At 40.5% G+C, this 12,969-nt stretch overlaps 1 protein-coding gene and 1 non-coding gene across 2 annotated transcripts; one reads left to right on the forward strand and one right to left on the reverse strand.

Annotated features, from left to right (window-relative positions):
* Positions 1-207: 207 nt before the first annotated feature.
* On the reverse strand, positions 208-280 carry TRNAR-UCU (transfer RNA arginine (anticodon UCU)). The gene has a single exon. It is a non-coding gene; the product is annotated as a tRNA-Arg (tRNA).
* Positions 281-9,547: 9,267 nt separating this feature from the next.
* Positions 9,548-11,446, forward strand: LOC131245351 (adenylate-forming reductase 03009-like). Its single transcript, XM_058244746.1, has one exon. It carries the CDS (start codon positions 9,617-9,619, stop codon positions 11,282-11,284), a length of 1,668 nt encoding a protein of 555 aa, XP_058100729.1. The 5' UTR covers positions 9,548-9,616; the 3' UTR covers positions 11,285-11,446.
* The last annotated feature ends 1,523 nt before the right edge of the window (positions 11,447-12,969 follow it).

The following is a 12,969-nucleotide window of genomic DNA, read 5'->3' on the forward strand; positions in this document are numbered from 1 at the left end:
GGTCCAAATACGATGAAACAGTGGATTTAGGTGTTACTTAATACTCTGGCTGAGTGATAGTTGCTACGCAGGTCCTAAGGAAATGTAAGCATGGCCTAATGGACTGGGCTGTACTAGCCTCACCCACTTTCTCCCCTGCTTAGACCTGAGGTCCAAAATGGATCGGTCAAGAAAAGCGGCTGGTAAAATGATAAATGATTGCAAATGCACGCCCGGTGGGACTCGAACCCACAATCGCCTGATTAGAAGTCAGACGCCTTATCCATTAGGCCACGGGCGGCTGATCGGTCACATCAGTGTTGAATCTACTTCACTTGTAATTTTCATACTGTGCACGTTCCTCATACACACGTGTGGAGTTAGCTTGATTAACGTCGAGCCAGGGATTTCAAGTGGCACCGTGATGTGCAGGTAGGGTCTGCCCATGTTGAAAGACCTGGCATGGATGGTCAATGTCTTGGGCGATCGGCCCGTTCCATACCGTTGGATTAAAATATCATCGGATATCAAATTTCAAAGTGCTTCACCCGTTGGATCTTCCAATTGAGCTCTGATCTCAGCCGTCAATCAGTCATCATGATCTGATCGTATATATAAACAAGATGGACGCGCGAAAAACAGTTGGGACCAAATGTGGCTGTTTGGTCAGCATAAGTGTCCACACCCATCCATGGATTTCAATGGTGTCCACCCCTCACGATGCAGCAAGATCACCAACCTGATCAATCGTCTATTGGGGCACGTGGCATTCACACAGATCATGAAATCCAGTCCCACCTGATGATCTCTGCTCCTATCGATAAGTTCAGTCACGTGCATTAGTTTTTGTCATCTTAACTTGAAAAGAGGTTAAAATTAGTTATAGAGTTTTGAGTTAGATTAGGATTTTGATTTGCAAGCTAAAGAAACTCTCGTGGTTTGATATATATAATGTTATTACGAAATTATCTTTTTTATAAAGATTTATTTCATGAGATTTCTTTTAGAGAAGATTTTTCATCGATTCTTATTAAAGAAAATTCCCAATTCCTACTAAGTCATTGGCAAAATATGATTATCTTGACATTTAGGTTAGTTTGCTGTGCGAGCCACTCACAAGAGCTCACGTGTGGTTGATTATTCGGACCACTTTTGCATCTTCGCCGTGTGCTTCCTTACCGTAAGTCATATGGCCGCATCATGCTGGCCCCACAAGATCTGATTATATACTTTTGTGAGCGTATAAAACATCATGTGGCCTCATGTGAACATCGATTATGATTAACCCTGTCCATCAAGTACACCACATTGTGTTTCGCCTGGGTCTAAAAAATTAAGGTAATTCAAACTCAAATGAGCCATCTAGATACAATATGAAAATATATCTACAAGCTCTAAAGTGATCATAAGATCTATTCATGTTTTCAAAGTGTGGCGCTTGCCTAATTCATTTGTATTGATGAGGCATATCAAATTAATGTACTCACCGCATATAAACACCAGGCCCTAAGCAAAACTAATGGTAGGGTTGTCACATAGAGATAAATCAAGGATAAATACAAATATAAACTTGATCCAAAACTTCTATGGCCCTAAAGAAGTTTTGAAATGTAGGTGTTCAAGTCACCCTATTACACATGATGTGGTCTACTTGATCTTTGGACATGCTCCTCTTTATATATATATATATATATATATATATATATATATATATATATATATATATATATATATATGGAAAAGGTACTATGCGCTCGACCTCATGATAAGCTCCCGTGAGGTCGAGTTGTGTGGGCCCCACCGTGATGCGTGTCGACCATCAACACCGTGCATTTGATGGGTCCCCTCTAAATTATGGGATATCGCAAAAATCAGCTGTATACGGAACTCAGGTGGGCCATACCATCTAAAATCATGTGAAGACACCATTAAAACATATAAAAGCACTTGGTGGGGCCCACTTGAGTTTTGAATGCTGCTGAAACTTAGTCTGAACCCTCATCCAAGTGGGACACACATAATGGATGGGCTGGATTTGCAAACCACATCTCGGTGGGCTCAAAAAATGATTATGAATGTTTTAATGGTGCACAGCCCCTCCCCACTTCTGTATGTGGTGTGGCCCACACAAGTCACGGATTGACTTGATTTTTGAGACCTAGGCCCACGATGAAATGGTGCATCTGACTGATGGGGTAGATGTTCAAAACGCATCACGGCGGGGCCCACACAGCCCCCCACCCCCCCCCCCCCCCCCATATAATGACATGAATCAGACACAAATATAACAATGGCCCCACATATTCTAGTGGTAAGGTGTTTTCTTGCCTCAATTTTAGCATAGGAGCAGACTAAATGTTACAAACCATCAACATCAAATGGAGGCGGTTAAAGAAGATTACAATTGTAAATAATAATTACTCATTTACACTATATTATTAAAATGCAAATTGAAAAACAATTCAGCCTTAATCGAAATAGGTGCATATACTGGCACGAGTTGGCAAACAAAGTTGCAGGAAACCTCATTTGGTCGGAGATGCATCCAAACAGCCCTAACCCTCAATAGCTGGTCAACAAGAGAGACTTAAGGGGAAAAAAGACATTCAACCCAAATATTAAGATCTTTCAATCTGAGGATACTTTGTGAAATGGCCCTCATCGGTCTGGATCATTGGATCCTAGCACCACTTAACCCGACAAAAATTCGAGCATTGTGTCCTTCTATGAGTAAAAAAAGAAAAGATGATATCAGAATCGATTCATCACATGGGTTAGGTCGTCCATTTCAAGTTCTCAATCATACATGTGGTTTGGTGTAATCCATTACGATTCCACCAAAATTCATGTCTCAATCATACGTTAAACACATGATCCTAAGGGTCCAATCAATAGAATTTGATGGTGTTCCAAATCATTCTTTCAAAGACCTTTTTTTAAAGGATCATCTAATGGATGGGACATTTTTGAGCTGTGCCCCATGTAATGTAGAGGCCATCTGATCTGATTGACAATCTAGTTCTCTCATTATGCACCATAAAATAGTGCAATAACCGTGCCTAGGATACCATCTGATTATCCATGCCCATAAATTGCTCTAATGGATCCTAACCATCCAATCAATGTACGTGTGGTCTTTGACTGTTCATCGGGTTGGAAAGATATTTGGTCCATGGACAAAACACAATGTGAGGCCACTACATCAATGGCTTAAATCAATACCTCTATGATGTATAGGAAATGTATTAGAATATGATTAGATTAATGAAAGGTCCAAATTATCCTCATTTTCATTCATAATAATGTAAGGTAATCGAAATGCTTACATATAAAATATGAACTGTTGGAATCCAGAAAGAGCATAGATCAAAGCCTGACGTGTGAAACGGGTTGTGTATACGACCAAAGGACTAAGTACACGTCACTGGACGTATCATTCAAGTTTGAATAAAAATAAATAAAAAATAGTTTGGCGTCAGTCGCGCTTGAGAGTTCATTGGTTGGTCCATCATCGATCATCTTACTGAATGGCTAGATTACACTAATCATCCTTCTAGTGGGCCCTTCTATAGTTGAACGACAAATGTCAACAGATCTTTATCTATCCAAAAACTGAACAGTCCTGACTACAGTGACAGGATGGTCAAGTCCATCTGATCTGTTAGATTTTCAGATCACAGCGTATCCAATGGAGGATTGGATAGATGAGAAGTCCAATCATCAGACTGTCCATCCAAGTGGGCCTGATATATGGATACTCCTAGAGATGTACTTCAAGCGCGACTTACTCAGGGAGTCATTTTACTTTCCCTTTCACAATGACCAAAAACAGCAACGCGCACCACACACGCGAGATAGTGGAATCAAGCCATTACAATCCACTAACTCAGGTCGTCAACGAAGACCCACAAAAAACTACAATCAACGAAACTCCATGAAGAGTGTATATGATACACTGACCGACCTTGTTGTATCAATCTTATTCATGCATCAAACGTACAAGTGGCAATCAACAATTAATCCTAACCGTTCAAGTTAAGGAACTAACTGTGGAAAGGATACTAGCCAAAAGTACTCACACAAATCGAACATTCCTAACCACCAAAATCATTGGATATCCTCTGTCGAAGATATGTTCTGATCATCTCCGTATTAAATATTTAGCATTATATGAATAGTGGGAATTCTGGGATGTGGTCCACAACTTGAACGGTTTAAATTGGTAATTGAGTCTGCTTAGGTGTTGTCAATGGTACCCAGATTGTTCTGCCTTGTAGGACCCGCTTAAAATCCGGGTCTAGCAGAGTCCACATCGTTAAAATCGAGTCGGATAAATTATTTATTGATTATTCTTTGCTTAAGGCACAAGCATGCAAGGGAGTGGTTTACATTTACAAGGGGCAAACGAGGGTGCAATATAATCCGTCTATTGGGTGGGCCCAACCATACATATGTAGGACCCGAGTCAAGACCGGAACTCGGTTAATGCAGTCGTAGGACCCGACCCGAACCCGACACGTAGACAAACTTCGGTCCACCATAAAGTATGGTAAAATCCCTTCTTGTATTTAATTCTGTTGAAAATGAAACGAAATTCTGCGATAGACTGATGCCGCGTTTGCCAGAAAAGGATTTGTATCTATGAGAAGGTGTCGTTTATCGAAGACCGTTCTTTCCAAAGTCTTCCAGGCGTTGAAACGGGTTTTGGCTGCTTGCAACCTCCGAATTCTCTCTAATGAGAAAAGAGACCGCCAGTGCAAAGAAAGAGTAGAAGAGAATGTCGGCCAATGAGAAATCGTTTGGTTGAATAAAAAATTGAATTAGAATAAAAATAATTTCGATTGTGGGCCATTACCATTCGGCAGAAAATCAACTGGTTGGGAAATTTCCATTCATTCTTCGTCAATTTAGACGTATTACACGATTCTTCCATTAAGAATCAAGCACCGACACAACATGTAAATGCATATATGTCAATCCAAACCGTTGGATAGGACTATCGATGGGTAGGGTTCACGTCTTGCTAGGCTGTGTCATTTTGGGTCCGTGTCTAGCTTTTTAGGAAGACCCGCATCTGATTATTAAGTTTCTGGTATTCATTGGTTACTTACTGGGTCTTTGAACCTTGATTTGGGTCAGGTTTAGGTTGTACCCACGTTGAATGAGGGAATTCATGATGATCGGCGGCCCACTTGAATGGATGGATCAGATGACACGTCCATGTGATAGTTCGATACATGCTAGGGTGTATGGATTGACTGACCAATCTTGTTTCATTGCAAAAATAATATCTATGCTACCATTTAATGTCAAAATGACTTTTTATTTAATCATTTATTTTTATTTTTTATGACTTTTGCCCGACGAAAATAACCAAGCTATCTTTCATGCAATGAAATGTCTTCACCTTAATGTCCTAATTGTGTTCACCTAGTTTTACCTGCTGCAGTCTTCACTGTTGTATGTGTGCCATCTAACCCATACAATATGTGAGTTGTACGATGATAATGAAACACTTAAAAAATCAGGCCCATTCAATCATTAAGTAGATCACATCATAAAAAAATGATTAACAACCACTCAAAATCATCTAAATTCTCATGATAAGCGATAGTGTTGTGTGTGCACCATCTAACTAAAATAAACAAGTAAATCACACTATGCTGATTAGATGCTCAAATACTAAAACCTATTTAATTAAGTGGGCCACATCATAATTTTTTTTAGAAAACCACCCAACTCCATGGCCCAGTTGGATCGGAGTGATGTATGGAGGCAACCACTAGCTTTTAAGATGGAGCAACGTTTTAAACAAGGTTGGATGCCATATACATACTATGGTGGGTCCCCACATGCAAACCTTGTAGAATAAACCCATTCTAGGATGACTTGCCCAATAATGGGCGGCTAAAAGATCCTCATTCAAACAATCCCTTGGTATTAAGCAAACATGCATGATTAACAATCGTTACTGCAATATGCGCTATTGCTTATTCAACCCGTGCATCATGTTGGTCTAACTCTTAGATTAGACTCACCAGCTTTTTAATCAAGTCTCAATTACAGAACCCTAACCCCACTGGACCTAGATTGTCTACCCTTAAGTACTATCCAAAAAATGAATCATATCCAAAGATCAACTGGACCACACCACAAATAGCAGCCGAGATAATGATTTTCACCGTTAAAAATTTCGTAGGGCCCACCATAACGTTTATTTTCCATCCAATCTGTTCATAAGTCATGAAGACCTGGATGAAGAGGAAAAACAAACTTCATTTTCATCCAAAACTTATGTGAACCCCAAAAGGGTTTCAATGGTAGACTACGCTCAATCCCCCATTTCTTTTTTCAGTGTGGTCCACAGTAGTTAGATCCGTTTTATTTCTCATCTCAAGCCTTACGACAAGCTCACGAAATGGATGGATGGTTTAGATATAACACATATCTCATGATGGGACTCACAAAACTTTCTGACGTCAATACACCAGTTATATATGTCACGCCTCGAAATCTAGATACAGAGTGTGCACCCTCAGACCCGAGTTTCAGTTTGTAACTCGTACACAAAGTGTGCTAATTTAATTCCTTAATCAGTTTAATCAGATATAATAATTATATTAAGTCTAAGTTCCACCATAATCTCAATTACACATATATAACAGTTAGCACCAATCAACCAGACATATATAAATCGTGACAACCCTTAAAATAAAATAAACCTTAAAAATCATTCATTTATTATATCATCGTACTATATTTATATTTATTCTATACTAACATTATTTCAATGAAATAAATCTAAATAATTTCTTAAAATCTCAAAATCAATACTGATATGCATTTTACGTTAATCAAACTATGCTAACAAGCAATCAGAAATGGTCTAATGCCGCCACTTCATCTTCAGATAAGTATGACTATGTTTCACATGAATCGTGTTTAGGTACGGTGCATCCTTCCGGTTCTTGTGCCACATCATCTACTAATGGCTCCTCTATATGGTTTTTCATCAATAAAAATGTAAGTTGGCCATGTTTAGTGAAATAACGCAGCATGGTTCATAATCATACCAATTAAAATAACATAAAAAATGAATGTACAATAATATGGATGCAAATTATGTATAAATGCATTAGATGGGATGATCGTTCATCTGCTTGGGTTGGAGGTCGTCAACCTGCATCCACTCGTTGGTTAGGCTTCCACCTTTCGGTAGGTTTCGGCATAGCCCGCATAAGGTAACGCTCTACCAGGATCAACATTTCTTATAGGGAGGGACCCTAGGATCGACCATGCATTATGTAAATATAATAAATGATGGATGATATATAAATGCATATTTTTCATATTTAGCATAGTTGTCTTGATCAGAATATTTACATATGAATTTAGCATACAATTATCATAACAAAATACTCAAATCAGTATATCAATCAATCAAACAATCACAAACGATTTATTTTAATTTTAATGAATCATGAGACAAGTTAGGTTACTCACCTGAGTCTGATAGTGTCGAATCTACAAAGTAATTAGGTTATTTTGAATTCAGAGATCCTATCAGTTATATCAACAACATTATTATTCATCTAGTTATTTTACATGATGGGGCCCACCTTGATATACATCCTAAGTGGTTAAACCATTAATGATCAAATAATTAAAATTATATGTTTATTTAAATTTAATTATCAAGATTTAGATTTTCATTTTAAGATCCTGAAATTGAATGTCAAATAAATAATCGAGATGGCCCACCGGATGATTAGATCATCCAGATTCTTGAGGTGTTACCATGTTTTGCCTCTACACATTAGATGGATGGTGTGGATCTAACTATACATACACCGATGACCCATCTCGATCTTCTACACCAAGTGATACAAGCACTTGTACAAAAATTTAAGATTCTTTTAGTAAACACTTTTAGATCTGACTAATGTCGCCTATCTGATGGTCAGATTGATCTGAAAATTATGGCTCTTATATATTTTGGCCTTAGGGATTATATGATCTGTACAAATCTATCTTAGCACAATCAGATTTCATCTATTTTATTTATTCCTAAAATATTACTAACCAGATCTGAAATCAGAAAAACATCACTTTATTAAAATTGACTTTACACAACTATACAATGATATGTGAATAATCCACACCATCCATTTTATAGATCAAGAAGAAATTAACAACATAATAAAAAATTAAAAAGATCCAACGATTAGAACTTACCTGATAAAGCCTTCTTAAAATCTCATCTCCCTTATTTTCCAGAGCTTCATATTTTTTTTTCTATTAAGCAAAAACCTCTCCGTGTCCCTTTTTTTTTTATATAAAGAAACTTCTCTTGATAAGATAGGATGAGCACATCCACCCTTATCCTGAATTTGAATTTTTTTATAACATTTGATAAAAAATTTATTATTACTACTCTAAGATTCAATCCCTAAACTTCTCTCTCAACTAAGAATGCCTCTACCAACTCAATTATTGACTTGTTTTTATTTTTTATTTAAAAATAAAATCTTTAAATATTTATTTTAACTTTTTTAATGCATCAAAATTTAGGGTTGTTACAATATAGCTAATGTGTGGTACACCAGCCAATCCGTTTCCATTTAAATGGTAGACCCAGATCCGACCTTATTACCGGGAAATTGGGGAGCATATAAGGTGCAACCCTTACCATGGGGCACACCTTGATGATTTATTTTATATCCACATTGTCCATCTGTTTTGTCAGATAATTTTAGGGCATGAACCCAAAAATGAATCAGATCCAAGACACAGGTGGACCATACCATAGGAATCAATGGTGATTGACCATTTAAAACTTATTGTGGGCCACAAAAGTTTTGGATGAATTTGATATTTTTTCCCTTCATATGGGTTTTTTTGACATTATCAACGGGTTAGATGGAAAATAAACATTAAGGAAACATTATGGTGAGCCCTAGGAAGCTTTTAATGGTGAGGTGATCAACCATCACTGTTTCCCATTGGGTGGCCTCCCTGATATTTGATCTGCTTCATTTTTTGGCCCATTCCCTAAAATGATTGAACAAATGGATGGACGGCGTGGATTTAGAATAAATACATCAAGGTGCCACACCGTTTTGGGTGAGGCCGGGGCCGCACCAAATCCGCCCCGTGAAATTGACCCGGACCGGTTAACATCAGGTCAGATCCATCAGCTACCGGTGGGTCCGGGTAACGTTGACAGCCCTACCATTCAAGTTCACATCCCCAGTTTAGATGCGCCAGAAGGCAAAATTTGCACTGAGCCGTTGATATTTAATCACTTGATTGGTAAGCATCAAATGGACGGTGAAAATGAAAAATACGCAGTGGTATATATTCAACATCAAATGTTCATTAATTAAAGATTATAATCCTATAATCTGATCTTGGCATACGTCACTACAATGGGACCCATAATTCCACGGTTTGGATTGAGCTACGTGGATGCCAAGTATACAATAGCTGTATGCATATGCATGTATCGTTACACCCCGCCAGCATATCACTGTCTCCACTCGTCTATAAAATCCCCTGTTCAAGTTTGAAACAGCAAGCTCTTTCTCCTCCACATCAAGCTTGTTGGATAAAGCTAACGACTCTTAACCAACAAAGCATGGAGAAGCCAGAAAAGATGCCAAGGTTCAGCAGCTGCCGTGGAGTCTCTTTCGAGATCAATCCCAACAAAACCAACCCATTCGCCATCCAAGCTCCACCGGAAGATGAGCGGGAAGGCAGGTGGGTCGGGTTCCCGTGGGTTCGAAGTTCTTTCCGAGTGTTTCCTACATCGGCTGCGATTACAAGGTCACCAAGTCGACCAAGCAGCCATTACTGCGATCTTGACGATGAGGATGATGAACAGGAGGAGAAAATAATACATGTAGAAGAAGCTAACGACATTGAGAAACAAAAACAAGAAGACGTAGAAGAAGGAGATCGAAAACAGCCCGCAAAGAAAGAAAGCTCTGTTACCAAAGCAAAGCAACAGAGAGAATCGAGGCTGTCGGTGATATTGCTGGACCAAGGTCTATTTACAGTCTACAAGCGGCTCTTCGCCGTCTGCCTGTTGCTGAATTTACTAGCCCTGGTTCTCGCCGCCACCGGGCGTTTCCCATACGCCAGGCGGAAGGCGGCCCTTTTCTCTGTGGGGAACATACTCGCTCTCACACTCTGCCGGAACGAGGCCTTCCTACGGCTCGTCTTTTGGCTGGCTGTCAAGGCTCTGGGTTGGAACTGGGTTCCACTCCGACTCAAGACCATGACCACTTCTTTCCTCCAATCCCTTGGTGGCATCCACAGCAGCTGCGGGATCTCTTCAATCGCATGGCTCACGTACGCTCTCGTCCTCACCATCAAAGATAGAGAAAACACTTCAAATGAGATCATAGCCGTTGCCTCCACCATCCTATCATTACTCTCCCTCTCGTCATTAGCCGCATTCCCTCTAGTACGCCATCTCCATCACAATGTATTCGAGCAGACCCACCGAATCACTGGCTGGTCTGCACTCGCTCTTCTCTGGCTCTTCATCGTTCTCACTCTCTCATACAACCCCATTTCAAAATCCTACGACAATCTCCGTGGTTCTAGTCTAGTAAAAGAACTAGAATTCTGGTTCACGCTAACCATCACCCTTCTGATAATCCTTCCATGGACAACGGTGAGACGAGTCGCAGTGACAATCACTGCTCCTTCTGGCCACGCGTCTCTGATAAAGTTCGAGGGAGGAGTGAAAGCTGGCTTATTGGGGAGGATCAGCCCATCTCCCTTATTGGAATGGCATGCATTCGGTATCATATCAGATGGTAATAAAGACCACATGATGCTTGCTGGTGCAGTTGGAGACTTCACCAAGTCCTTGGTTTCAAACCCACCTAGCCATCTTTGGGTCCGGTCGGTTCGCTTCGCTGGCTTACCTTATCTCGTGAACATGTACCAAAGGGTGGTATTGGTAGCAACGGGTTCCGGCATCTGTGTCTTTCTTTCCTTTCTCCTACAACCATGCGCTGCTGATGTGTGCCTGATCTGGGTGGCGAAAGGGATAGAACAGAACTTTGGGAAGGAAATCAAGGACATGGTGTGCAGGTTTCCGACAGAGAAGGTGATCATCCATGACACGGCTGTCTCGGGCCGGCCGAACGTGGCGGAGATGAGCATCGACGCTGCGAAGAGGTGGAGGGCGGAGGTGGTCATTGTCACCAGCAATCCACAAGGGAGTAGGGACGTTGTAAATGCATGCAAGGGTGCTGGAATAGCTGCCTTTGGGCCCATTTGGGACTCTTAGGCTGTTGCGGGTGTATGGAAGTTGAGTTGCTCTCGCATGCAGTCGTTATGTTCTGGTTGCGCGGGAGAAACTCGATTAGATTTTCGTTTCGCGACGAGCTCTCACAAGTCATTGCCACGTCAACAGTTACCTTGTCGTGTTGCTATAAAATGACAGTGCCAAACGTGACGTGGCGACCTTGTTAGAATCGCTCGCAATCGGAATGTGATATGATATGATAGATTACACTCCATCGTAATACGATACTGGCTCTTGATTGTACACGTAGATGGGAGACCGTGATCGGAACGGCCCACCTAGTAGGTTCAAACATGGATAGATGGTCCATGGTGATACTAGTTGTCTGTTTGTCTTTTAATCACTAAATGCCGATCATTAAACAATTAATTTGTTGTTTACCGTTCATTTGAATTACCCCAATTGAATGTGCAGGATCCCAACGTGTGTGTTGTTTAAACCATACTACATGAAGGGCAGGGTCCACTACATGAACGGTTCCGATCCACTGTTTCCTCTACCTTACTGACATGTACGTATGATACTACATGCGTAGCAAGGGACGCGGATTGCCTGCGACAGGGTATGGGTAGAAGCTAAATGGGCCCACCGTGATGTTGGTGAGAATTCTTTTATATATATATATATATATATAAAGTAGGAATTCACCCTGTCCGTCCCTTTTTCGGTTCATGTTAAGCCACGAGCCCAATAAAAAGGCAGATTCAAAGCTCAGTTGAGCCCCATGATAGTAAAAGGTAGAGTAGAGAAATGCCTGCCGTTTAAATCTGACTGGCGTCCCTGTGATTCTCTTAAGCGATTCAAATAATTCCTAAGGTCATTTTTACGGGAATTTAAGCTTTTAACTGTGGACATTTAATACTCACTGTTTCTTATGATGTGGCATACTTAAAAAAGCCTTATTTTTAGGCTCATATCATAACATGGGCTGAAAAAGACAGATGTAAAAAGTCCATTTCTCACTAAAATCACAGTCCCGTGTGATGGCCCCATACCAAGTTAAAAAATAAAATAAAATAAGAGAGAGAATAAAAAAACACATCATCCTGGGTCCCACTAGTATGAAAGTTGATGCCCAAAAGTCAGCCTTATCTGTGACCTGGCTACCACGTTAATGTGGAAGTCATCCTCAATGAATATAAAAGCAAGTTCCAGTTTTCACGAAACCCCCTGTGATTTAACAGCTTTCCGTTGTTATTCAAGGTATTGCCCCAATCATTGAAGGCCTGACATTTGAGGCATTCTATCATCCTAGCACACACAAGTTATACATGGTGGAACACGTGATGGTTAGAATGGCCTCATGTTTTGAGTGGCCGATTATCATGGTAAGGCCATCATCCTGCTGGGCAGTTGGATGTCATATTCATATTGACTTTGGGATTTTGGGTGCTGACCCAACAGGCATCAGGTTCCAACCTGCACCAGAGGCCCATGAGTCAGGCGTTGGCCTAGATTTTAAGGTCATCAATACACTGGCCGGACTGCGCCCCGGCCTTTATTCTGCATAGTTTTCTATTGAGCCCTGAGCCAAGCTCTAGAGAAGGCTCGTTTGCAATATTAAGGGGTGGGCTCAGTGCTGAAAGCAAATGCCCAATCACTAAACCGGCCAGGCCAAAGCTTGACTTTGCGGTCCAATTAACGGACAGGATGGACCCTATCCTCAA

Source organism: Magnolia sinica, chromosome 5 (assembly GCF_029962835.1).
Source record: "Magnolia sinica isolate HGM2019 chromosome 5, MsV1, whole genome shotgun sequence".
Classification (NCBI taxonomy): Eukaryota; Viridiplantae; Streptophyta; class Magnoliopsida; order Magnoliales; family Magnoliaceae; genus Magnolia; species Magnolia sinica.